The sequence below is a fragment of the Haliaeetus albicilla genome, chromosome 10 (assembly GCF_947461875.1).
Source record: "Haliaeetus albicilla chromosome 10, bHalAlb1.1, whole genome shotgun sequence".
Classification (NCBI taxonomy): Eukaryota; Metazoa; Chordata; class Aves; order Accipitriformes; family Accipitridae; genus Haliaeetus; species Haliaeetus albicilla.
This window is the reverse complement of record NC_091492.1, coordinates 32195177-32222704: the sequence shown is the minus strand read 5'-3', so window position 1 is coordinate 32222704 and position 27528 is coordinate 32195177. Positions and strand designations below refer to the sequence as shown.

General features: G+C 52.1%; 1 protein-coding gene across 2 annotated transcripts; it reads left to right on the top strand.

Annotated features, from left to right (window-relative positions):
* Positions 1-200: 200 nt before the first annotated feature.
* On the top strand, positions 201-21947 carry SCARB1 (scavenger receptor class B member 1). 2 transcript variants are annotated; one of them, XM_069794877.1, is made up of 13 exons: positions 201-429; positions 4352-4509; positions 5907-6048; positions 6505-6708; positions 7023-7118; positions 7726-7838; positions 9765-9931; positions 10583-10701; positions 12374-12447; positions 13385-13436; positions 13899-14045; positions 16433-16558; positions 19877-19990. In XM_069794877.1, exons 1-12 carry the CDS (start codon positions 310-312, stop codon positions 16556-16558), a joined length of 1518 nt encoding a protein of 505 aa, XP_069650978.1. In that variant the 5' UTR covers positions 201-309; the 3' UTR covers positions 19877-19990. The 2 variants fall into 2 exon arrangements, with proteins under 2 accessions (XP_069650978.1, XP_069650979.1); XM_069794878.1 differs by lacking the exon at positions 16433-16558 and having other exon boundaries at positions 19877-21947.
* The last annotated feature ends 5581 nt before the right edge of the window (positions 21948-27528 follow it).

Here is a 27528-nt window from a genome sequence, read left to right as displayed (position 1 = left end):
GGCTTGAGCCGTGGGTGACCGGCCGACGGCTGACCGCCTGCCGAGCCCCTTACAGCCGCCCGCTCTTGTCCCCTCTCCCGAGACACCTGCAGTGACAACGCGCTCGCAGCCGATGCGGTGGCCGCGGGGGGAGCCGGTCCCTCCCGGGGGTGGCCTGGGCCAGCTGCCGGGGCCCGCCCTCGCCCCGCCCCGCCCCCGGCCCCGCCCCGCCCCCTCCGCCGCGCCGCGCCGGGCCGGGCCGGGCCGGGCCGCGGGGACATAAAGCGGCGGTGGCGGGCGGGGGCCGGCTCCGTTCTGCTGTGCCGCGCCATGGCAGCGGCCCGGCGCAGGGTGTCGGTGGGGCTGGGGCTGGCCGGGGCGGCCTGCGCCCTCCTGGGGGTCAGCCTGCTGCTGGTGGGGCCCCTCGTCGTCAAGGAGCAGGTCATCAAGGTCAGCGGGGCCGGGGGGGGGGAGACCGGGACCGGGGGGGGTGTACGCGTTTGGTGCATGGGGGCCGAGGGGAGGTGGAGGCGGTGCACGGCTGGGGGCTTGGTACGGGGCTGGTACGCAGCCGGTGCGAGGTGCAGGGGTGCTGGTGGTGCGGCGTGCCGGAGCCGGTGCGCAGCCAGGGCTGGTGGTGCGTGGGCATGTTCTCCCTGTGCGGTGTAATCCGGAGGAACGCGAGACGGCTGGGCACCGAAGGGTCTCTGCGTCGGTGTCGCTGCTGCAGCTCTGAGCGGCCTCAGAATCTTAGTGCGGGCAAATCCGGGCTTGGGATATTCCCCCCTTGGTTACAGCAAATGTGCCTGGGCTGAATGGGCTCTCACCGCGGATTAGCAAGGGCTTTTTGCATAGCTGGAGTCAGCCGGGGGGGATGGTGCTGGTGGTGCTGGGCTGAGCATTGCCGCAAGCAGCGGCCCTTCCTTCTGTCCCTACTACGTTTACCTACAGCGCTAGTTGTTCCTTTCATATAGGCGTGCAGACTGCCAGGCTCAGATGTACTCTGGTGAGATGCTTTCCGAACTGGAAATGGCACAGATGGTGTGCACGAGTGCTCTGAAGGAGCCTCGTGCGTGGAGCGACCTCCAAGTCATTCTCTCCTTGACTGAAAACCTAAAGAGCTGCCTCTCTGAAGACCTCAAGGGAGGCTCTGGGGCTGAAGGGGTGTTTGTCCCTCACTGTTAAGACGTGGGGCTGTGGATGGACTTGTTGGTCTGTTCAGTAACTGCTGCACAGTCTTGGGAACCAGTGCTCCTGTCCTCGCTGTTGGGGCACCAGTTATCCTGCTGTAACAAACATTTGGCTCATTCCTACATTTAGCCAAACCTTTTTCTCCCTACCCAAAGGAGACGTGCACCCTACCTGGGCATTTCTTCAAGCTTGCACCCACCCAGGGCAGCACCTGGAAACGTGCTTCTGATGAAAAAGGTGAATAAACACCCCATAGTCAATGGCTGCGGTTACGTGTGCCGCAAAGTCTCCACCAAAACCAAACTTCTAGTTAACTGTGTCCTCTGGAAGTGCTGCTGGCTGGGCAAAGCCAGTCAGTCCTGTGGCTTAAGCAGTAAAGGTCAATCTTTGTCCAGTTTCATGGGCATCAGGAGCTGGTACCTGCAAAGAAAAGGCTGAACGGCCCCTGCAGAACAGGAATGACATTTTTGGTGTGAAAACCTTTCTGCCCTCTTCTTTTTAGCCAGACCTGATTCTTTCTACTTGATTAGCTAATTCCTAAGAACTTGCGGTGAGAACAGAAGGTGAGGAAAAGACGAGCCCTTGTTTCTCCTCGGGTCTCCCTTCATCTCAAGCCCTTGGTCTCCACATCTTCAGCATGACCCAAAATGGTCCTGAGCTCCTATGAGGCTTAATCTGAAATGGAAAACATAACTGAGTAATGATGTCTAGGGTGATGAGAAATACCCAGGGCCTTACTGAAACTCCTGGGTTGATATTCAGAGTGGTGTAGGTAAGAGGAGCTGGTCCTTGAAGGGCTGGGGTTGGGCAGGTGAAGGCTGCTTTGCCCATCCTGGCTTCCTGAGCTCTGTCCAGATGGTGTCTCCTGACGGGAAAGCACTTAGTTGCAAAGAGATTGTAGTTTTGAGGATATCTTTGAGTAAAGTCCGTACGGGAACATGCAGTAGAAATGGGGAACTTGGAGCCTCTCTCCTGCCCCATTTACAGAAACTGCAGCTGTCCTGGCAGCTGGGCTGCCTGCGGCATCGGCCCTGCAAAACCTGGGGACATTGCTTTTCTGGAAGTACCTGGAGTGCCACCGACCTGTCTAAGATATGAGCTTTAACGCAGTGAGACCCATGGACTCATCCATCTGCCACTTGCCACTTCTGCTCCACCCGGGAGCTCTTGTGCTGTCCTGCCTGAAAGCTGGGAGAAGACTGACAGTCTTTGCTGTTTTAGCAGGGTGATGAGCATGGTGGCGAGAGGATGTGGAGGGTGACACTGAGGTTGTGGTTGCACACAGCATGACTGCTCCTCTCAATCTGAAGAGGAAACCTCAACTCTCGGTTTTACTGAGCAGGATGGCTGAAGCCTCGCCTCCGGAGAAGCAGGATTTGGGCTCTGCTGATGGAGCTGCTGCTCTTCTGGTGCTGTCTGGAGGAGCCAGGCCGTAGCCAGTTCCTTGCGCTTCCTCAGGAACAGAGATCAGCCTGGTCAGGAGGGGTCAAACATCTCAGTGACACTTTGTAACCCATCTAAGTGAAAAATAGTCTGTTTTTATTTCAGACCTATGACCATGTTTGTTTTGACCTACAGGTGGCTTAATTGTAAGGCTACCCTGTTAAGTAGATCCTGCTTAGCAGCGTTGGTGGAGTACCTAGAGCTGCTGTGCTCAGATGGGAGAGGGCTGAGAAAGGTAGCAGGGAGCTGGGATGCAGCTCCATCTGACTGTGTACATATTACATAAATAAATGCATATGCAATGAGGGATCCAGGGAATGCAAGGCAGAATAAGCAAGTAAAGGAAAGCAGATTCAGACTCTATTGGACACTCAGGAGTAGGGATTATAAAGCAGGCTAAATAAAATCTGAGTGGTTCTCATCCTCTAACTGCTGCTTTGCCATGGAAATCCTTGAGCCTGGCAGGACGGAGGTTCTTGGCCACCAGCAGGTGGGTGCTGGTGTGGAGGTGGGAAGGGTTTGCTAGGTGGGTTACACTGCACTGTGGACGTGTCTGCTCAGGGGTAGGGCTTGGAGCATCTGGGCTTCAGCAGGGGGCTTGCAAAGCCCCGCTGCTTGTGGGTGGCACAGCCTCGCCACGAAATGGCTAAAGAAAGATGGGGTGTTGTGGGGAAACCTCCAGCAGCCTTCCTTCTCAACTCCCTGTGGCAGAAAATACATGTACAATCAGATCGAGCTGCTGCAGGGCAGGAGAGCCGTTGTGGGGCTGCCAAGCTGCAGTGGGATAATGCCCATGTGCCTTCACCAATTAGTGGATCAAACCCACTTCCATAAGCTGTCTGGGTTACTTAACCACAGCAAGGGCTTGTGCTTGCAGAGGAAGCGAAGATTATGATGGAACACACCCAAAATAAATGCTCAAGAAGGAACAGGCCTTTGTCCACAAGGCAGACCTCGGGAGGCAGGGAGGGAGTGGAGACAGATGTGCCCAGATGCCAGCTCCTGGGCTGGGGAGCTGGTGAGGGCTTAAGTCATGTTTGGGGTCCTGCAGGCATTTCCCAGCAAACGGGAGAGTGATATGGAAACGCCCATTGTGTGTTGCCTTTGACCTGCCTTATGACCAGCTGTGAGTCACTGCAGGATGGCAGCTCAGAGGAAAGCGAAGGTGTCCTGCACAGCGCTGTCAGGACGCAGCTGGGTCGCCATCCCAGGTCTTGATCTGCTTTTGGGGAATTTAGCAGGCCCTACCTGGCCCGTACCCAAACAGTTGTGCGGATGGGTGTCACCTCTCCCAGCCCTTGCGTGCTTCTGGCTGCGTGGAGCTGCCAAACCTGGCAGGTGAGCAGAGGCCTTTGGGACAGGGTTGTTTCTGCCAGGCAAGTCAAACATGCAGAGCTGTGAATAATTCAGTGCTGGCTTGTCTAGCACAGAGTGAGCCTCCAGCACATCAAAACAGCTCTGAAATCCTGTGGGTAGGATCTGGAAAGTTGAGCCTGAATAAATAAGCCTACAGACATCCTGTGGCATGAACTTGATGCTTCTGCATACATAAGAGTTCCTGGGTTAGATCTGGCTCAGTTTCAGTCTGCATAACATGCCTGGATCCTCTGGAGAGCCCCTGCTGGAACTGCTGCCTTCAGCTGGGCCTGCCATGGAGCCGAAGGTGGATGTGCTCAGCTGCAGCCACTAAGCCCAAGAGCTGTGTGTCCTTACTCTTTTTTTTTTTTTTTCCTTGCAGAATGTCAGGATCGACCCCAGCAGCATCTCCTTCAGCATGTGGAAAGACATTCCCGTTCCTTTCTACATGTCGGTGTACTTCTTTGAAGTGTTGAACCCCAAGGAGGTCCTCCAGGGCGCAAAGCCGGTGCTGAACCAGCGTGGACCCTATGTTTACAGGTCAGGTACCGCTTGTGGTCCAGCTAGGCATGAGCCTGGCCACTGTGCTGCCTGCCAGGCTTCTTGTGGCAGGAGGGCATGGCATTAGCATACTTGGTGTGAGTCCAGTGGCACAGGATTTTAGAGCAACCCAAATGTGCTCTAATTGCTCTGATCTTGCTAAAGCCACAAGTAGGACCTCTGGCTTCCAGGGTGGTAAGGCTGGTCTGTGCTTCACTGAATTGTGGAGCTCAGTCCCGTGCGGGGACCTGTTGGACAGCCAGACCTGGGCCGATATGGTCCAAACGTAGGCGTGAGGGGTGTTGGTGTGGTGGTGGGCAGCCCTCATCTTCCGAATGGACTTGTTTCATCTTCATTGGGCATTTAAGACCCCAGCTCCAGAGCTGGAGTCACTTCAGTATCAAACTTCACGGATTGGCCTAAGACCTCTTATTTAACATGAGACCCAGAATCTGCCTAACATGAGTGCTCTGGTCATGAATACCATTATGGAGCACTAAAACTTGGTCAGGCCCACCTACAGCAAGGCTGGGTCTATTTGCTATGGCTGAGGATGGTGGTTGAAGCCCCAGGTGCTTCTCTGAACCCGAAACATGAAGTGATGGTTGATGTTGAGTTGAGCGTGTGAACTTACCTGTAAATAGCAATATTAAACACATTAGTGCCTACACATGTAGGCAAAGTCAGGTCAGCAGCCTAAGCAAGCTCATGTGGGGAGATTACTGGTTTAATCCAAAGCTGTTTGATTGGCGTTGGGGGAAACCTGGCAGTACGTATATGCTCTTGTTTCCCCTGTGCTTGCCAGGTCACACCATAAGACCATGTGGATTCTGTATGTTGTGATCGCATCAGTGACTTGGCTTGGGGAAAAGGCTTCACTTAGCGTAAATAAGAATAAACAAAGGGGCAAAGCTTATTAGTGTCCTTGTGTTCCCGCTGAGCAAGATTAGTGCCCTTCCCTAATGTGGGCCATAAAACAGAGACTCCACAATAAAGGACTTTGTTTTTGCTGGTGGGTTGAGCTGCAGCTCTCTTGGGAGCTGTAACGGGCTCACGATGTTGGGGACAACCATGCTACTGTGGAGCATTGCAGCCCCTTCTCATCAGCTGGGAAGAAACACTTGGTGTCTGCAAGTTGCTGCAGAATCCCATCTGTCAGGGATGCCTCGCTCCCAGGCTGCCATCTCCTCCTGCTAGACCCTAACCCTGGTTGGGGTGTGAGGTTGACGCTGCCTGTTCCCCAGCACGCTGCCTCCCCTGCTGTCCCATGGCTTCTTGCTGGGGTCCGGCCTCCTTCCTCTGCTCTTCAGAAGTGTGCCCAGGCCTGTGCAGCCCATCCTTGCTCCACAGGCGTTGCGTGGAGGAAGGTTCTTCTGATCACTCCCATCTCTTTGCAGAGAGTTCAGGTATAAAACGAATATCACATTCCATGACAATGACACAGTCTCCTTCCTGGAGTACCGGAAACTCTTCTTCCAGCCGGACTTGTCCAACGGCAGTGAAGATGAGTACATCGTTGTGCCAAACATTTTGATGATGGTAAGGACTTGCTCCGTGGATGGGTACCAGTTTCTGAGCTTGCGGGGAGGGCGATAATGCCCAGTGCTGACTCAAAGCTTACTTTCTTGTAGAGCTTAAGGCTAATCGAGCCATGAGGTGGGTTAAGCTTACAAAATACAGTTTTCTGCTTTCTGGGTGTTGCTTGTCGTGTTGGGCTGTTACCCTTCTAAAAGCAGAGTGTGCAGAGTGGCTGGCAAAGCGGCTGGGCTCGAGTCTGCAACCTCATCTGAGCATCCTCTGGGCAAATGAAGCCTGTGAGGCCTCAACTGCTTTCCTCCCAAACTGGGGATAAATGACAAACCTCAGTTTGTCCAAAGGATTTCTCCAGGGCTGTAGAGCGGTGCAGCAGAAGGACCTTGCTGAGCACCGAGGATGCATTGCTGCTTCTTTAGTAAAGATTGGGCTCTCATCTCAGAGGTTTGATTTCTTTCCCAGGGAGCAGCTATAATGATGGAAAACCTGCCAAACTTTGTGAAGCTTTTACTGAGTGGAGCCCTGGCTGGCCTGAAACAGGAGGCATTCATGAACCGGACGGTGGGGGAGATCATGTGGGGGTATGAAGACCCTCTTATAGACACAATAAATATGTTTGTTCCTGGCCTGATCCCTTTCAAGGGGAAATTTGGCTTATTTATTGAGGTAAGTAAACTGTTGGTGGGGAACACTAAAATTACAGCAATATTGGTCTTGGGGATAGCCCAGACACACGGTCCCCTCACAAACCATTTGGAGCAGCCATGTGTAGCTGGTGGTGGTTGTGTAAGGCTGCCTTAATTCTCCCCTCAGGCAGAAACGCATGTGTTGGAAGCTGTCGCTGGCAACAGAAATAAGTAAAAGTTCAGTACCTTCCAGTATGTGAAACACCCCTAGAGCTGACAAAGCATGCTAAGTCATTAACATATTGCAGTCTTGCTGTGTATAGTGGATTAAAAATCAGTTTCTTCTCTCTACAGCTTAATAACTCCAATTCAGGGCTGTTCACAGTGAACACGGGCATGAAGAATATCAGTAGAGTTCACATGGTGGATTCATGGAATGGACTAAAGAAGGTGAGTGTCAGGCAACAAACCTCTAACACAGGGGCAATGCCTGATCTAAAGCAAGATAAACTGAAAGCTCTTGGTGGTGTTGTATCTTTGAGTTGTAGGTTTGAAGGCAGGTTTCTATGGGATTTCAACTGCTGCAACTTCTGTTCTAGCAAATTGCCAGAAGGCAGCCATATGACAAGAAGCTTGTCATGAAGCATGAAGTTCAGCTCATCATCTGTGTCACTCTGACTCCCTTGAAATGCTGTTGGAGCTGGTTGCTTCTAATGGTTGAAGTCCCAGGCCCCTGTGGCCTGTGTTTAAGGCGTTACTTTAAATAACCTTGTTAAAGGGATGCTTATTCTTCCCTTGTGGAATTCCACTCCTGACTAAAATCAACTGAATCTACAGATCAGCCACTGTGGGAACACTTGGGACAGGTGGATCTTGTCCTGTTTTTCCATTAATTGGGCAGATGTTAGAATGGGAAAGATCTTGGAAGCTCTTTGGTGCTGCTATCTCAAGCTGCTATGGAAACAGTGTAGAGTGGTGGATGTCCCATGCAGGGGTGGAAGCCAACTCTCCAGCAAGCTTGTCATTCTGAGCTCTTCTCTCTACATCTGTCCCGTAGGTGAACTACTGGCGGAGCAGCGAGTGCAACATGATCAATGGGACCGCAGGGGAGATGTGGCCACCATTCATGTCCCCGACGTCGCTGGAGTTCTACAGCCCTGATGCCTGCAGGTGAGGCCACAGCTGCCAGCTTGTCCCTGTGCAAGTGCCAGGAGATGCAGCACTCATCCCATGCACACAGGATACCTGTGCAGTGACACAGAGGGCTCAGGACTCGTTTCTGTAGTTAAAGTTCAGCTGCTGTTCAGCATTGCAGTATCTGAGCTTTGCGAACAGTGTAGTTGTCTAACTAGCAGCATCTTGTGGTATTCATAAATACCTTCCAGATCACTGGAGAAGTCTAACTTGCCCATGTTGAATCAGTAGAAAATAACCAGTCTAGATAAGATGTGGGAGGTGAGAGGGTGAAGTAAGCGTCGTCACAAGGAAATGCAGCTATAACTATTTGCGGAACTATTTCAGCTGACTAAATGCTTGCAGAAGTGATGGAGGGGCTTGTGCCATTTTCCAGGCTGATTCGCTTTTTTTGCTGCCTACTTCATGTGCTGCTGTGCATGTCTGTCCTGTATAAGACACCCTGACCTTAGCTGATCACACAGGGGTTAAAGCATCCTGCAGAGCCTGCCTGTGTGGAAACTCCCTGAGGCTGGAAGGAAGGGAAGCCGGGAGGCAGGAGGTGGCACAAAATCCTGTCCCCAGCTTGGGGAAGATAAAGTTAATTCAGGCTTTGTAGATTGTGCTGCAAAACAAGCAAGCGCTCTTGCTGAATGGAGAACAATGACCTCTTCAACGGAACAAGCAAAGTCAGCTGAGCCAAGTATTAGTGCAGGAATTCCTCTACACAAGGGACATCAGCAAATACCAAAATGACCCAGAGCAAAGGACTTACAGGGAAGTTTACTGGTAATCGAAGTTTAAATACACATACCTGTTTCTGTAAAACTGCAGAAATCTTCTAGGAAACAGAGCATGTTTCCAGGCAAGGCATATAGTGAATGGGAGGAAACCAAGCTTGGTTTCTTGTTAGCGCAGGAGGTTCCTGCTGGATAATGCTGTGGGGGAAGTGGCTCTGCCTCTTCACCAGCCAGTGCTGTCTCTTCTCCCCACATCTCTGTCTCAGCCTCTCTGCTAGCCCAGCTGGCTGGGAAGGAGTCACAAACATCAGTTGATAGACTAAGAGCATATCTGCCTTGCTGCAGGGCATGCAGGGCTCATCTCCTATGCTGTTTGCACATTAAATCCAGCTGATGCTGAGATGCAACTACCTGGATGTCCCTGCAAGGTAGGCAAGGCTTTATCCTGCTGATATGCTGCAGCAGCCTCTGCCTGCTTGCTGGAAGGTGAGCACAGCCGAAAGGCATACACATAACTGCTGAACAGGCCCTGGATCCCCCATCCTTGGTCCTGGTGTCAGAAGGCAGCTGTAGGAATAAGCATCCCCTTGGCCTGCCCAGGCTGTTTGCATCCTTGCAAGCCTCACTGGAGTGTGAAGGGAGCAAACTTCCCTCCTGGAAACTTGCATCTGTCCTGGCCAGCTGGTAGCAATAATGCAGTGTAACATCACTAGCCTGTTGTATCAAGAAAAAATCTTGCTGCATAATGTAGTAAAATTTTCCACTCCCCTGAGACCCTATATGCTGGAGTTGTGCTGCAAAAGAGATTTAGCCAGTGTCCATCCCCTGTGACAGAGCGCCTTGGAGCCAAGGCTTGCACAAAGAGGGTATTATCTTTTGGAGAGCAGCCCTGGGGATTACTAAATGCCTTTAAACAAATCTCATCCGGATACTGCAAACAGACTTAGAAGCCTGTGGTTTGTCTCCATAACTAGTCCTGACCAACCCTTTATCTGTGCTTAAAACATGGAAAGCAAATGGTTTAAATACTCATTCCCTATCCAAAGCACTGCTCTGAAGTTTATCATGATCTCAAAGTCTAAGTTACATTGCAATTGCGTCTTATTCAGTGAAGATAAGAGCCCGGTTCTGGGCTGGGAACCTGTTGGCTAATCCTGATGCCTCTCCACTGAAACCATTCCAGATCCATGACACTGGTGTACGAGCGATCTGGGAAGTTCGAGGGTGTGCCCACCTATCGCTTCGTGGCACCGAAAACTCTCTTTGCTAATGGCACGGACTATCCACCCAACGAAGGCTTCTGCCCCTGCATGCAGTCTGGCATCCAGAACGTCAGTACCTGTAGGCTAAGTAAGTCCTTTCCTCCCCGGGCTCAACCTGCCGTACCAATATTAAACTGTGGGGCTGTGATACGAACCTGGCTGTCTGGAAAAATTGGCTCTGCTATCTGCTGGAGTGCTAAAAGGTATTGCCGAGGTCTGCATTCTTGCTTACACTCCTGCAGGCGCCTCGGCAAGGAGGGAAAGAGGGAAAATCCTTGTGCCCAAAGTCCCCTTGGTCCATGGCCCTGTGGCAGCCTGGCGTTTGTGGGAATTCCCAAGGATACTGTGGGAGCGTTACGTCCCCCGGGCTGGGGAGGGAGCAGGCAGGGGAGCAAGGGTAGGAAGAGACAGGCCGCATAACTGCCGAATTAAACGTTAACTTTGGATGCTGAGCACAGGTCACGTGGAGTGAGAATTCAGATTTAGTGTCCTAACCCATGTCTGGGTACAGCGAGTTGCCACGGCATTGCATGGTGCCTGGGGGGAGACAGTGGCTTAAACACTGAGTCTTAACCCTCCTAGAGCAACGGAATAAGCTTCAGGGAGGGAAGGAGCTTTCTGGTTGGGAGAAGAAAAATATAAAAGCCTGTTCAGAAGAAGTGCTGCAATGGCTTAAAAACCTCAACAAAAAGTCTCAAATGGGTTCAGATGAGCTTAAGGTGTCTTTGTTCTCATCCAGATGCACCAATATTCATTTCCCATCCTCACTTCTACAATGCTGACCCAGCCCTGGTGAACGCTGTCGAAGGTCTCCACCCCAGCAAGGACCAGCACGCGCTCTTCCTTGACGTGCACCCGGTGAGTGAGCTTGCCGGGGTCCTCACCCCGTGGAGGAATCTCGCCTCGCCCCGGGGGTCCAGCCTGGGCTGGGGAGGGGGGAGCCTGCCACCGGCTGCGTGGTGGCCTCGCTCTGTGCTCGTGGCACCTATTTGAGCAGGTTCCATAGTGCAAAGACTGGCGAGGACATGTGCAGATAAAAATGTCAAAGCCATAAACTAATTGAATAACTAGCCTGGCTTCTAGAGAATTGCAGAACTAATTATAACCATAATTGTTTTGATAAGCACAGTCAAGTTCTTTCTACTGACTCAGGTCTATAACACCAGGAAGTGTATCTAGCAGCGGCCCAGTTACACCCCATATCTGCAAACACATATTGCCATGAGAGCTGACTGGCAAAGTCTGAAGACCACGCTGTAGCTGAAGCTGAAGCTGTCACCGCCATTTTTGGGCTGGCTTCTTCCAGTCTCTCAACCTGCCCATCTAACTGGCTGCTTTCGCACTGGACTGCTGCTGTGTTACACTTCTCGCATGTCTATAGCATAAGGGTGAAGTCACCGCTCCAGTGGTGATGAGTTGGGGTGTCCTGAGCCATCGTTGTCCCAGCCGCTGATGGGGAGGGGACTTTGGGATCTTCCACCCATGGCCTGTGTTGCACGTGGTCAGATCTTCCAAATGTTCAGTGATGTTTGCTCAAGCAAGAAACCAATCCCCCTCTTGAGGTAAGGTAAGCTGTGCTGCTTATCTAGGCATTAGGTTCTCTCTGCTTTTCTTATCACAGTTATGGAAATCTAAGTTTATTACAGTATCAAACATCTACTGATAACAGTCCAATTAACTAATTCTTATCTAGCTGAGGCCTGCTGAGTACAAGTGGGGCAATCCAACAAAAACTTTCTGCCCTCAAAAATGTGTTGCAAAACTGCAGTGTCATGAGAAACCAATGCCTTAATGGGTGTCAGCAAGACCAGCTTCGTAGTGTGTTTTCATGGTCTTAGGGAGTTGCTGGACAGTGATGTCTGTTGGTTCCTAGTTATGAGAAGTGTTTTGTTCTTTGCTGTGTGCACGAATCTTTTGCACTGATGCATTTCCATCCTGCTGCTGGTAGGACGAATGATAGAAGAGGCTTATCAGGCTTCAAAAACCGCTGAAGTTGCTATTAAAACACTCTGCCTAGGGAATCACTTACAGGTTGCATATGCTACTTGGTAATTTGAACTTGCTTTTGTTCAGTCCCACAAGCCCTGGGTCGCACAACGCCTCCCTGGTTCATGCTGTCTGCCCGCTGAATGCACGCTGCCTTCTGCAGCAGCCACATCCGTTCAGGTTTGCTTTTTGCCTTCAGACTGCCCCAAGGGAGGTGAGCCCTTCTGGATGCTGCTGTGAGCGTTCAAGTGAAGGGGACAGACTGCAAAGTGCCATGGGGACAGCGCTGTCCCTTCGTGAGCGGTCATCCTCAGGGCCTGGGGACTGGTACCTGGTTGACCAATGCTTGTGCTTTGGTGGAAACCCCAGCTATACTCCTGGTCTTCTGTGTGTTGACTGCAGTGGATCTTTGGATGATCCAATCCATTGCTCTGGAAGGTGGTGCCCAGAACAGCTATGATGGAAAGCAAAGGGTGCTCCTCTGCAAAGCTCTCCAGACAAATGTTGCCTTCACTTATGAACTGATTTGTCTCTTCCTATGCAGATGACGGGCATCCCCATGAACTGCTCCATCAAGCTCCAGCTGAACCTGTACATAAAGCAGGTGTCTGGTATAATGTAAGTAGTCACCTTTTGGAAATGTCCATCTCCCTTGAGCAGGGTGTGCTGCTGATGCTGGGATCACTGCAGAGTTTACTCTCCCCAAAGATGAAGTACCTTTAACATTACCAGTTGTCATGGTTGCAGAAGCCAGCTGGCTTATATGGTGAAATGACAGCTATTCCAGTGACCTCAAACTGCCATCCTTTAGAGGCACAGCATGTGGCTGCCTGGTTGCTTGACTCCTGCAGCATTCTTGCACCTGACTGGACAGCCCAATGAATGGACTGATCCTGGTGAGGCACAGGAGCGGTTCGCCTGCACTGGGCTGCTGCTCAGAAGGTATTACATCCAATACGGAGAGGCAAAATACACTCTGCCTACAGAGTTGACAGTTGAAGCCTGTGTCCAAAAAGACACTTTCAGCTCTATGAAAGCAAACAGAAGGGCTCTGTAACAAAGTTGTGTGGTGCCAGATGTTAAACACCCAAAAGCGTGGGAGTGTGCTCCTGCTGCTTTGACTGGCTCAAGTGCGTACACCAGCAGACAGCCCTGACACCATGAACTTGGCCGCACCGCCCTCTGGTACCATGCAGGTGACTGAGACGTCTTGGAGCTGTATGAAGTTTAGCCTTCCAGTTCACTGAGTTCATGTCCCTGGAGCCCACATTTGGGATGGCACTTACTGCTGTCATCAGGGAGTTAAGCACAAATGAAAGAGTAAGGTCTGCTCTTGCATGAAGGGCCCAAGTTGGACCTGGTCCCTCAGGGAAGGGAGCAGCTCACTGAAGCAGCAGGAATTGCTACCTCCTTACACTGGTTTCCTGGCCGTTAACAGTCTGTCAGGCCTGTCCCTTTAGGAAGAACTATGGCACTAATTGTGGCCTGGATCAACCAGAAATCTAAGTGTGTATTTCTTTTTTTTTTTTTTCTTTTTTTTTTCGTCCCTCCCTAGTCAAACAGGGAAGATTAAGCCGGTGGTCCTGCCGCTGCTGTGGTTTGCAGAGGTGAGCTGCCTTCCTTGACCTGATTCTGCAGGAGAGGGGAACTGCTTCCCCATCACCCAGTGCTGGGGAAACTCCACTTTGGATAAAGCTTTAAGCCAGACAGACTAATTAAGCACCAACAGAAGGCTTTGCAATACTTGGCTATGTCGTTAATCCCTCTGAGCTGAACAAGCCCTCCACTATACTTGGTAAACCTCTGGCTTTGTCCTAGATGTGGGGTTAAATAGGGCCCAGAACAGAGCTGCTAGCATCCCCATGCTAATGTGGGCTAGGGAGTGCAGCATCCAGCTGTGTGTCCGTCCAGCTGACTCCAATTATTTAGTAAAAGCTTCTAGCCTGACTGAATCTTGCATAAATTCCCTAATCTGTGCTGGGAGGTGGTGGGAGAGGAGTTGTGCAGCTGGTCTGTCTCAGCCCTGGATGGGAGGGAAATGCCACTGACAACTTTGCTTTTTTGAGCAGAGCGGATCTATCGAAGGCTCAGTCCTAAAGCAGTTTTACACCAATCTGGTGCTGATCCCGTCCCTGCTGGACTACCTGCAGTATATCTTCCTTGGGCTGAGTGTCCTGCTCATTATGTCAGCAGCTGTACTCATGGCAACAAGTCAGGTAAGAACTTGCAGATGTCTAATGGGAAATGCTGTTAGTCAAATCAGACTTAATCAGATGATGTAGATTGGGCTGACAATCTAACACTCCTGAGGAAACATTGGCTGATGCCACGAACAATGTCCTAATGGTGCCAGGTGCCAGCACATAGCAGCAGCACTTCCTCGGCCATCTAGAAATTGGGCTGCAAATAGATAACGTAAAAGCATTTCTAGCCTTCTCAGTGCACAACAGTGACAGAAGTGGATTCCTGTAGGAGGAGGTACTTCTCAGCTCATTCAGCTGATGAAAGAACAAGCCTGGCTTATCAACCCAGCCTCCATAGAAAGCAGCAGGTCTGTGCCATTGCACAAATCTGTGCATCTCTGCAGGGTCCCAACAGTTTTCTAATCTGAACAGAGCTTTCTCGAGGGGATGGAGCTACTTGAGCGCAGCTTGTTCACAAGTGAAATGCAGTCGCTGTGTTCTTGCAGAAGGGGCACAGATACTGTGGCCGCTTCTCAACCCAGTCTGAGCTCTGTCTTTTCCTGAAATTCGCTTGGTTTCTCTGCAAACTACTCCAAATAGCTCTGGCAGTTAAACCTTCAGGGCCTTTGTGAATCTGGGCTTACTGAGAAGCGAAGACCTTTGAAGCCTGCAGGGAGCTGGCAGCTGGGTAGAAGTTGGCCGGTGGTTGGGCGGGCAGTGAGGGTGCCTGGCTGGCACACGAGTCTGATCTGAGCTGTAAGGACAGAATATAAAGCAGCTAAAACACTTGATGGAGATCTGTGGCTCCGGCTCCAAAACATTCATCTGATAACACTAAGCTCTCTAAAAGCTTTAGCTCTTGAAGTAGAGATCTAGCTCCCTACCCTAACCTTTATCAAAGCAAGCTTATTTAGTTTTGCACTACAGTCAAATGGCTTGAGCTGGCTCTAAAGCTACAGAAGTGAGGAGGCTACTTGTGGGGATAAAAAGGCAATACTGTGGATGAGAGCGGGCTAAGGGGAGAGCACGTGCGAGGGACTGCTTTTGCTCAACCTCCTGTAACTGCCCTTACCGAAACACTAACACAAACCCACTTTAAATAGTGCCAGGGTTCTCAGAGTATCACGTAACTGGATTTTAACCAAGCCTACAACTGCTTAATTGACTTAAACACATGATCCCAAATCCCCTTGTTCCTCCGAGCACTTCCCTGCAGGGTGGGAGCGATGCTAGGACCTGAGGGTTCAGCGTTAAACCCTTACTGTGCTCCAGGGATGGTCAGGCTTTGTGTGCTGAACCTCTCTGCTCCGACAACAGCAAGTGCTTGCTGGCAAACAGACTTCACTCTGCTGCATAGCACAGGCATATCTGAAAAATGTCTGTATTTGCTAGGCAGCTATTTGTAAGACCTTATGCGGCCCTGGGCTGGCATTTCCTCACCCTGCTTTGTGCAAGTCTTAATTCCTGGTATCAAAGAGCCTCAACCATGCCAGAAAGGGCAGGGAAGAAAGGAAAGCTTTTCGGGAAGAAAAGCTGGAATTTAAATTCACTCAAGTCAACTGAATATCTGCTTGGGAAATATCCCAAACCCAAGCGTAAGCCAGCTGTATTTGGGTGCTCAGCCAAAAGTGTCATGAAGTGCTAGAACTAAAAATCAACCGCAGGAAGTGCCTGACTACCTGGAAAGTGATTAAAAACCCTCAATGACCTTATAAATCTCTAAGGAAGCTGCACAACAACACATGAAAGTCTCTGCCTAATGAACCGATAAGAGCTGGAAGACAGCAATTTGCAGCCAAGGTGTGTGTTCCTCATTTGATTGAAGTGTTGCTGATCTAGCAATGATTGCTTAATCATGCACAGTCCTCCCTCTTGAAGTCACAGGCGATGTCAGAGAGGACACTGAGCGGGGGCATTGACCGCACCTTCACGTGCCTGTCAGTGTGAAGGTCTCCCTGAACCCAGCTCCTGCCTGGAGTATCTTGTGTGCCGCTGGCTTCTGGAGGGAGCAGTGTGCTCTAAACCCAGTCCAGATGAGGTACTGTGAAACGCTTAAATCTTAGTCTAGCTTATAGTGGAGCCAGTTTGAAATGCATCTGTTGGACCCACAGTTCTAAAAAATGCATAAATCTGTACAGGTGTAAAACATGCCCAGATGCAGCATTGTAGCTCTCCTCTGCTAACATGGCCTAAAACCTGTACACCACAGGCTTTGATGCTTTTAAAAGGCAAACAGACCATTTTAAAACTGGCTTGACACTGACCAAAATCTTAAATAGGACTTAGTTTAACCTAAATTTTGAAATCTTCATTAAAAACTAGATTCTAGTTAAACAGTGATTTAAAATCTCCTCCTAAAATTGGAACCTTCATGGAAGTCATGTCCAAGTGCACCATAAACTAGCCTGATTGTTTTCTAGGAAGGATGCTCTTTATTTTGGACTAGCAATAAAAAGAACTCTAACAGTAATAAGGCCAACCAGGCCACCCCTGGCAAAAATCTGCCTCCAGTTAAGGGGACGGTGTTGCGGGAAGCCAGACTGTAGGTGGGTACCCAGTCCAGGTAACACATTTTTCTCTCATCCTGATGTGATTAAACTTTGCTTAAAACCAATCAAATGGAAATGTTTACTGTCCACATCTACCAGACATGCCCTCTTGGCAAGATTTGATAGAATGATGTTGTCGCATGGCTTTATTCAAGGCAATTTAGATGTCTTAATACTCACACTTAAGCAGGCTGCAAGCACATGCTCTTATTGTTTCTCCTGGTGTACCTGATCTGCAGCCCTGACAATATCAGCAGGGATCAGGGTGAAAAGTGGGATTGGTGTGAGGAAACACTTTTCTTGCCTATTTTCCCCCTTCTAAGTGCTTGAGATCCAGAGGTAAGTTTCTGAACAGGTAAAAACTCATGGGGGTAACAGAGGTAGTCAACTGGTGGGTGTCACTCCCCTCCTGCATGCAGGAAGCCTCAACAGAAAGGCTTTCAGGAGGGAATTTCTGATGTATAAAATATCTGGGTTTGTATTACAGGATCACAAAATCACTGAATCATTGAGGTTGGAAGGGATCTCTGGAGGTCATCTAGTCCACCCCCCCTGCTCAAGCAGGGTCATCTAGAGCCGGTTGCCCAGGACCGTGTCCAGATCTCTCTTGTCTCCGTATCTCCAAGGATGGAGATTCTCCAACCTCCCTGGGCACCCTGTTTCAGTTTTTACAGTTTTCACAGTTTAAAAAAAAAAAAAAGTGCTTCCTAATGTTCAGATGGAACCTCCCGTGTTTAAGTCTGTGCCTGTTGGGTCTTGTCCTGTCCCCTGGACACCACTGAGAAGAGCCTGGCTCTGTATTTACACCCTTCCTTCAGATACTTGTATGCATTGGTAAAATCCCCCTGAGCCTTCTCTTCTTCATGCTAAACAGTCCCAGCTCCCTTGGCCTTTGCTCACGTAAGAGATGCTCCAGTGCCTTAATTATTTTAGTGGCCCTTTGCTGGACTCTTTCCAGTAGCTCCATCTCTCTTGTCCTGGGAAGCCCAGAACTGGACACAGTACTCCATGTGTGGCCTCACCAGTGATGAATAGAGGGGAAGGATCACCTCCCTCGACCTGCTGGCAGCACTCCTACTGGGAAACAGTTAGCTGCCTTTGCTACACGGGCACATTGCTCACTCACGTTCAACTTGGTGTCCATCAAGACCCTCAGGTCCTTTTCTGCCAAGCTGCTTAAGAGTTGAGTGACCCTTAGCATGTACTGGTGCATGGGGTGGTTCTTCCCCAGGTGCAAGACTTTGCACATCCTCTTGTTGAACCTCCTGAGGTTCCTGCCAGCCCATTTCTCCAGCCTGTTGAGGTCCCTCTGGAGGGCAGCATGACCCTCTGATGTATCAGCCACTCCTCCCAGTTTTGTGTCATCAGCAGATTTGCAGATCACTAATAAAGATGTTAGGATTGGACCCGGTAACGACCCCTGGGGTACACTGCTAGTTTCTGGCCTCCAAACAGACTTCATGCCACTTCTCATGACCCTCTGGGCCTGGCGGTTCAGCCAGTTTTCAGTCCACCTCACTGTCCACTCATCCAGCCCATACTTCATAGCTTCTCTATGAGGTTCTCCTGGGAGACGGTGTTGAAAACCTTACTGAAGTCCAGGTAGACAATATCCACTGCTCTCCCCTCATCTACCAAGCCAGTCATTTCATCACAGAAATTTATCAGGTTGGTCAAGCATGATTTCCCCTTGGTGAAGCCATGCTGACTACTGGTGATTTTCTTGTCCTTCATGTGGCTGGAAATAGTTCCTAGGATTAGCTGCTCCATCACCTTCCCGAGGATTGAAGGGAGGCTGACTGGCCTCCTGTAGTTCCCCAGGTCTTCCTTCTTTAACTCCTTCAAGACAGGAGTGACACTTGCTTTCCTCCAGTCTTTGGGCACCTCTCCCAATTGCCAGGACTGTTCAAAGATGATGGGGAGTGGTCTTGCTGTGATATTAGCCAGCTCCCTCAGCAATTGTGGGTGCATCCCATGAGGGTCCATGGATTTATGTATGTCTAGATTGCTTAAGTATTCTCTGACCTCAACCCCTTCCACCAAGGGTACCTTTTCCTTGCTCCAGACTTTCCCCTGGTCTCTGGGGTCCCCTGCCTCCTTCAGCAACAGGCCCACACGTTCCCTAGTCTTCCTTTTGTCACCCGTGTACTTACAGAAGCCCTTCTTGTTGTCTCTGACATCCCTGGCCAGATTCAATTCCAGTTGGTCTTTGGCTTTCCTAATTTCATCCCTGCATGCTGGGAGAGTGCTCCTGTATTCCTGCCAGGTTACCTGTCCCTGCTTCCACCTTCTGTATGCTTTCTTTTTGCGTTTGAGTGTGGCCAGGAGCTCTCTGCTCATCCACATAGGCCTGCTGGCATTTTTGCCTGACTTGGGATGCTTGTTGGGATGGACTACTCTTGAGCTTGGAGGAGGTGATCCTTCAATATCAACCAGCTTTTTTGCCCTGATTATCTCCCCCCACCTGAGCTCTGTAGTCACTTTTGATACTTTCCAGGTGGCCCTGGTGGTATCCTTGGTGCCCACACAGAAGAAGTAGCGGGTAATAGCCAAAGGGTTGGATAAGCCTTGCAGTCCCTCCACAACACCCCAGATCCAGGTCCCTAGCAAGCAGCAGATGTCTCTAGATGGGTGGGCAGGTGGGTGCCTATGTCCCCAGCAGCGGGAAATGACCCACTACTGTCACTTGCTGCTTCCTCCGGGGGGGTCTTGCGTGATTTAGGGTTGGGGGGGTCACATGATCTTCATGAAAGCATATCTGGCTCCTCTTGAACTTTGAGGGTGGTGAACCTATTTTATAGATGTAAATCTTTAGGTGGAGCAGAAGCCTTCCTCTTGGTGCCAGAAGGCACCAGCTTCCACCCTTCCCCTTCCCCAGAGGTTGTGCTTACCTTTATACTAGGGATGGGTGCTGTCTGTGTCTCTACTGCAGCTGGGGTCTGGGGGTCTTCAAGATGTCGTGTCTCTGAGAAGACCCTGTCTGTCTCCCTTTCATCTTCTTTGATGCTGTGCAGCATGCTGACTTTGTCCCGTAGCTCTTCCACTTGTTGACACAGCTCTTTAGGCTGGGCGTTTGGGAGATGTTACAAGTGTCGGTGGGCAGGAATGGAAGTAACTTCATTTTGTTAGGGGAGGAGATGCAAAAATCTTCAATTTAAGAAGCCTTCAGAAAAGGGTTCTTAGCCCCATTAGTGTCCACGAGGTTTGGGGCACGCAGATCCCAAGTGGGCATGTGGTGACCCCTGCGCACTGTAAGGTCTGAGCACAGTGCTAGCGCCGAGTGCGTGGCTGTAACCGCTGTCCTCTCCTCTTCAGAGAACCGCTGCCGAGAAGAGCCCAAGCCACCCCACCACGCAGAGCAAACCGCCCTCCTCCTCCGAGACAACGCCGCTCCTACACGACGCTGACACCCTGAGCCAGGACGATGCCGAAGCCTGAGCCGATGCCACCAGGACATGTCAGTGCTGGGGGTGAGACCTGCTTTGGGTTCCCAGAGGTCTCCGCAAGGTGAGGTCGTCCTGGGCAACTCAGCGGAGACCCTGCACACCACGGCAAAGCCACGGGACAGCACTGCTGCACCAGCACTCCCGCACTGGGGCACAGGAGACCTCATCCAGACACCCGAAACACAGTGTTCAAGAACCCTTGTCCCCAGGGTGCCGGCCTTTGCCACAGCCTCTCTCCCCATGGGCCAGCAGGAATGAAGATGGTCGTTATTTTGCAATTTAAAATTGCCTATTGCTAGGAGTAAAAGGCACTTTAATAGGAGCCTTTAAAATAAATGAGGTTTGTATACGTAGCACTGATGGGATTTAGTGATCTTTTTAAAAGCCACCGTTCATCTCATGCGAATGGGGCTTGCTATCCTGAAGCCACTTACGGTTTTATTGCCACTTGATGTGACTGGACTACACCGCAAATCAATTCTGGGTGCTGTCACTTCAATGATGTTTCTTCCCAGGGTACCTGGAGCCTGCCCAGCTTTGCTCCAGCCTTTGCATGTGTTGGAGAGTACAGTGGTGACTTTTAAAGCCCCAATTCTGTGCCATGACCTTGCGCTCCAGTGATTCCAGCCCACAGCCCTTTTACTTAGCCTCTCCTTGCTTTAGGTGACTGCATGAGATGAGCCTTGCCAAAAAACTCAGTGGTACATCTGACCTGTCACTCAGCTCCTGACAGTTGTCCCTGCTGCCTGCTCAGCCGTCCAGGGTCAGCTCTTCTGGCCATGCACCATCGGTGCTGGGGGGCTATTGCGTCGCTCTGGCCGTGCTGCCTGCATGCGGGAAGGGCGCAGGCAGAAGTTTGACCCTATCCTTGAACGTTAAGGAAGAAACTTGTGCTTTTGAGATGGAGGAAGCTATGTGCAATCGTGAAAGTAACCATGGCCTTAGTAGGTTTTGATTAAAATATTGCAGATTTCTGAAATTGATGTCTTGGGAGATCTGAGTGGGCTGGGGTCGCTCTTCAGCAGGAAAGAAGCCCAAAGCCCAGGGACAGTGTTGGCTAACTACCAATGAGTAGTTGTCTACCACCCCTGCCTTCCCTGCTTCCAACCAGGAGCTGGGGTAGCCCTTGGGAAAACCAAAGGGGTCAGTGCTGGTGCCTCTGGCAAGGACAAAACAGAGCGGGGGGAGTCTCTGGTCTCTCTTGGACCTGGGGACTTGTTGCACTGTGTGTGGCATGGATACTGTCGTGGTCTAGAAACCGTTGCAGTTGTCTAGGACAGCCCTGTGACCTTCTGGGGGGTAGGCACTACTTCTCCTCTTACGTCTCTGTCCCTCTTGCTAGGCAGGAAGAGCACAGGAGCTAAAACCAACACCGGCCGTTCCTACGCTGGGGCATTCCTGACTGGCCGTGTCCCCAGTCCTGCAGCAGGGCTTGGGCTGTCTTGTCATGGAAACAGTTGTGACATAGCCCAGGTCACGAAGGGGAAGGGTAGCGGCTACCCAGAACTTGGTCCACAGGCTGGACTTGCCTAGATGCCCAAAGCGAGTCTCACAGTTAAGGGGGGACAAGCCAAGTCCCTTCTTGTGGCCAGTACTGCTGGATTATTTCCGTGGCATGAGTCCTCGCTGGGGGTGCTGCTTAAACTACAGCTGTAAACTCTGTCTGGCCTTGAATCCAAAATTGTCCACCTGCAAACAGTGGCTCACGGCCTGCAGCCTCAACCGAAATGGGAGGAGGGCAGAGGCACCGTCTCAGACAAGGCACCACAGAACACTTGACCCACCGACTCACACGACAAGACCCGGCGGCATTCGGCACAGCTAACGGTAGCTCAAAGATAACTACCCCTGGGCTCACCTGCCTGAGGCTTTAATGATGTACTGGTGCTAATTGCTGTCGTACAGGTGAAAACAAATAAAATACTGGAATGCTGGTCCTAGGGCAAGATTCTTTCTTTTTTTTTTTTTTTGTCTTTGCAGAAAAATATGTTGCAAGAGCTCTTATTTTTAGTGGAGGTCTGCACGTTGCAGTAGTAAGCCTTTGTCCTGGGGGGGTTCCCGGCTGCCCTGGGGGTGTTCGGGGGGGGTCGGGGCTCTGCGGCGCTGCCGCGTGGCCGCCGGGGGGCGCTGTGGGGCCGCGGACGCGCCGGGCCGGGCCCGGGAAGGGAGCGGGGGAGGGAGACCGCGGCCGGGCGGCGGGGCAGGGGCGCGGGGAGGGGGAGGCGGGGGACGGTGCTGCCCCCCGCGTCCCCTCCCCGGCTTGGTGGCTTCAGGAGGCGGCCGGGGGGGGGGCTAAGGAACAAGGCCGGCAGCCCCCAGGCAGCCTTGGGGCGGGCTGACCGCTGCCCGGCCCGGCTAGGCCGGGCGCCGAGCCCTCCTTGCCCTGGGGAGCGTGAGGTGACCCAGCCGGGAGGGACCCTCACCTATAGAGGAGGTGCCTGCGCACGCACAATCCGTGCGTTAACCTCAGGGCGCTTTGCAGACCCTGCTCGGGGTGCCCCGGTGAAGATGGGGAAGCTGAGGCAGGGATGGAGGGCCCCGGGTCCCGGCCTGCTCACCAGAGCCTGGATGGGCGCAGGAGGCCCGGCAGGCCCTTTTCCAGCCTCTGCAGCCCCCGCTCGCCTGATTTACACCACTGCCGAGCTGGATCGATCAGCAGAGCTCCCTGGCGCTCGTCCCCCCTCCCCGTGTACTGGCTGCGGCCACAGCTGGTCGGCCACGCTGCAATATGGTTATTCATCAGCTCGCAACACTGCAATTATATTCCTCCTGCGCTTCAGTCACCTTGTTGGCTGCTTGCGAAGTTTCCAATTCATTTTAAAATGCTTCTCGTAACCCCCAAGTCCTTTCCTGGCCCTGACTCATTCTCCCTGGCCAATTCCCTTTGCCTTTGTACGTGGTGTTCAGGGCTGTTACAGCCCAAACACCAGCGAGGCACAGCCCGCGCCCCTGATGCAACACGCTCCCTCGCTGCGGAGGGACCGGCACAGCATCTCCTCTCCCTTCCCTGCACCAAGCTGGGTTGAAGTCATTTACATTCTCCCAAGGATTTTAATTGGCCTCCACAGGCTCAGTAATTATCACAACAATCTCATTTTACTGTGCAGAGCCTTGGGAGTCTCCTTTCACCCAGCCTGGTGCTTCATCGCCGAGAGCGTCTCCAGCTGAGAGCAGTTGCCTTTTGGACTGGGCAGCAGTGCAGGTGGGGGGATCAGAAGGGACGGGGGGGCACTTTCAGGGCTTGGTGCCTACTTTATTTTCCCCCACTGTGTGACAGACCCTCCACCGGCTCCTCTGGAAGACAGACCATGGATAACACAGCCCTCCCCATTTGCATGGGAGGTAGGGTGCTTTTATAAACATGGTATAAATGCAGCACGGGAACTGTTCCCATTCCCTTTCTCCAGCCCTATCCCACCTTCCCTGAAGCACCCCCCAGCCCAGCCATCCTCTGGGGCTGCAGGGCTGGGGAGGGGGCTCAGACCCGGCTCAGATCCTCCCGCAGCAGGAGCAGCCTCTCTGTTATCCTCTTCACCTGTGTCCCAGTGCTCTCAGGTGCCCATCACTGGTTGTGCTGGGTTAAAACCCCAGCAGGCAGAAGAGACTCTGGTTTGAGCCTGTGGTTTGAGCCCTAGTAAGCCTTTGCTCTGCTGTGATGCATAGCTGCTCTGCTTCTCCTCATCATATCCAGGCTTGTGCCTGAACACACACAAGCTGTGACTCCGGTCCCCTGCGTGCAGGAATCTTACAGCAGTGACCAAAAACCTTCAGCAACGTAGGGTGGTAAGTGAGGTTGCTGCTGCAGAGGTTGTGGGCAGGCACGTCTCCTGGGGCAGAGTTGTGGCTCTTACTGCTTAAAAAAATCCAAAACAAAACACAAAAAATAAGCAAACAGACAAAAAAAGCAATGTGTAGCTGATGCTGTTGCATTTGTAGGGGTGGCATCATGGTGTTTGATGGGGAAGTGATTTTCTCCCTGGCAGCTATAGGGGACTGAGCTTTATGTGCCTGCAGCCACCTGTGTGGGGCTGCAGTGTAGGACTGCAGGGCCCAAAGTCCAGGCAAGAGGTGCTGGGAGGAGATGAAGTGAATTGTGGCACTTGGTTTCTCTTGCAGTTAGCCACAATGAGCCTTTCTGTCTGAGAGGAAATAGCTGGAGGGAGGACAAGAAGCTTGTGTGATTTTGGAGGAGAGCCTGCATGGCCTGCCCGTGCCTGGGCACTGCGGGGTTTGCCTGTGCTCCCATGCTGGCTGGGTTTAATCCTATCTTGGGCAGGGATCTCTGCTGTGTCGCATTGTGGTGCAGGACTCGGGTCCTGGATGGGAACATGCAGCTTAAACTAGCATCCATCCTGCGTGCGAGCTGGGGGTTCAGTCTGGAGCCCCCCTCTCTAGGGTGTGCATGGGGATCTGCCCTGGTTGAAGCCCTTTCTCAGTCTGACACCGAGCACAAAGTGTTTTTCTGCTCTGCGCCGCAGTGCTGGCGCGAGCAGTGCCCGGCAGCCCTGGCCCTCAGCTGCCCTCTGTGCTTGGCCAGCACAGCGCTCTGCGCTGCCGTCTGCTGCCTTGGCTGCCGACCAGCCTGCCCGAGAGGTGCCCCATGATGCAGAGATCTCTGCCCGCATCCCTTCCCTCGCGGCGCGGCAGAGGGACAGTGCTGGGCGACCCTGGCATTGCCCCCAGCATGAGCCGTGCCTTTGGGTACACCCTCCACATGTGCAAATGTGTTGAGACCCGCGTCGAGTGTGTTATCGTTGCAGAAAGCAAATAATGGCTGCTGGGCTTTGGCAGAGAAGTCTCCGCTCCCAAGTGTGCGTTGGATGTCGGCATTAAACTTTATGGTGTTCAATGCCTCATTTAAAGAGTGTGACTAAATGTCCTTCTACCTCCTGCTCGTGAGGACACAGGAGCTTAATTTTATCGCCTTGCTAGTCACCAAAGTCAGGGCTGGACTATTTCTGGGAAAAAGCTTGTGTGTGAATGAGCTCCACCCGGGGCTGTCAGAAATTCTCCTGCCCTTCAAAAAGGGAAGGAAAAAACCAAAATGTACTCCCCGCTTTGAGCAGTTCCTTTTACCGAGATGCTGCTGTGTTCCGGCAGTGAGAGTCATAGCCTTAGCCCTTTGCACAGAGCATCAGAGATGCTCTCTTTGGGATGCACCATCTTTGCTGTTGTGGGCACAGGGCTCCCCAAGTCACCCTGCCATCACCTTCCCATGGCAGTTCACGTGCCGAACGTTGGCTCTGTTAGGGTAATCCAGACCGTGGCCCTGTACTGTGTCCCTGTTTCCCTTTCCCATCACCATGTGCATCCGTGTGGGGTGGTGCCCGGCGGGGGGGTCCCGCTGCAATCCAGGGCTGTGGGGCTCAGAGCGGTGACGTGCAGCCGGCATGGAGCCAGGGCTCCCTGCACTCGGTGGCTCCCTGGGAGCGCTCGTTTTCTGGAGCAAGAGAAACAATTCCTAAAAAGGAGCAGTCAGATGGAAAATTGATACCAAATGGTGATATCAGTCCCTTGAGGAATAAAGTTTGATCTCTCAACCCATAGTTCCTGGAGATTAGGACACAGGCACACAATGCTATTTTAGAGGGGTTTTTTTTTGTAAAGTTTATTATTTTCACCTTTTGTAAGTTCATGATTTTCCCAGACGCAAGCTGGCTTCAGATTTGATGCCGATGGCACAGGCTGCTGCTTTGGATGTGTGGAGGGTCTGCAGAGCAGTGCCTGGCCCTGCTCCGGCTGCTTCACAGGTCCTGCAGGCCAGGGACCATCCCCAGCAGCTGATACTGGACTGGGGGGTTTGCCAGCCCTGCATGGTCATTGCCGTCGGATAGAGGCAATCCCCAGCAGGCAACAGCCATGGTTCCTAGGCTGGTGATCCCTCCTGTCTTCACTGTCCACCCCTGCGACTGCAGGTGTTGCTGCTGAGCAGCATTTCTGGGGGTATCCAGCTGAATTTCTGGGCTTAATAACATTGCTTGTGGCTGCACTGCTCTCTTAAAACCCCTACCTCTCTACGTGACCCAGCTGCTTTCTATCTTTTCCATTTGAACTGGTTTCTGGACCAGTTCTTGTAGGAAATTGCCTGCTGAACCCACCGGTGCCACGGACAGGAGGCTTCACCTTGTGCCCACAAACAGTGGGGCCGTGGGTCGCGGTGTCCTGCTGCACGTAGTGCAGAGCACGAGGCGTTGCACGGGCCTGGCAGCCGTTGGGAGGAAGGGAGCTGAGCTTTGCAACTGAGCTTCCAGGGAAAGAATTTCCAGCAACTGCAGATCCCATCCCCAAAGACAGCATTTCAAGGAATTACCCTCTCTCCCGTCACTGCAGACTTCCTCTGCTTTTCCAAGTAAGGCTCTGGCTTGGGGCCACCTATGTAGTAACCGGAGCAGAGTAGATCCATGGGAATGTCGGGGTGGGGGGTGGGGCTGGAGGTCGGTGCTGGCCAGGTTCATAGTGCATGGCTCTTATCTGCATCAAGTGCTCCTAATTATGACGCTGAGCTGCTCCCTCTTAGCTATCTCCCTTGTGAGCACAATATTTCCAGTGTGCCGGATGCCACAAGGAGCAGTGAAACTGCCTTCAGTGCCAACAAAAAGAAATGGCAATTAGGATTTGTTTTGAGCACTATTTTAGCAAACAGCAGTTCTCAGTGTTGGTAACTCGGGACCCTCGCAGGCCTGCTCTGGGTCCAGATGTGCTGAGCATCCTGGAGCGATGTAGAGAAGATCCCCTGTGGGGTCCATCTTGCCTGCACCTCTGATAACCATCCAGCTGGTCTGACCCCACGGGGAGGCAGAGACCAAGGGTCAGTCCCTGCTTGCCCACAGAGAGCTGCCAAACAGCCCCCTGTTTGCTCTTCCCCCTTCTCTAGAAGATGCTCTGTGCACAGCATTAATTTCCATGCCCTGGTGGGGGTGGTTGGGGGGGCTCTGGCCAGGCTCCCAAGGAGGTGACCCCTCTCCCTGGCAGCCAGGGCTGAAGGCAGGGATTGCGTTTCCCCCTCCTTCCCTAAACAGTGCCCGGTGCCCTGGCGGGTGCGTCCCCAGAGACATACCTTGTGGATTTTCTTTGGCTCATAAATATTCCCCTGCCCTCCCCAGTGCCCCTAGCAAATAAATTATCTGAAGCTACATTTCCCCATTTCAAAGCCTTGTGAAAGAAACCAGAGGGTTTAGCAGCCCTGGCTGGCTGGAGTAGTTCACATACCATCCACCCATTTGCATTTGATCTACTTCATCCTGTGTTAAGTAATCCTTGAAAGCCGCAGTGGGTTGCAGGCCCTCTGCATGCCTGTAAATCACTGGGGCATGTCACATGCTGTAAATGAGCGGGTACATGAGCATGTCCCACTCCTTAATCTGATCTGAAAGGTCCCCCTGCCCCAGAAAAAAACCATCCTTGTTAAATCAGAAATGCAGCTTGCTGGGCTGGGGTCATTATAGATGGTGGGGAGGGAGCGTGCCTGGCCTGGGAGGTGCATTTCCATGTGGGACTGGAGCAGAGGGCTCCCCTCAAGGG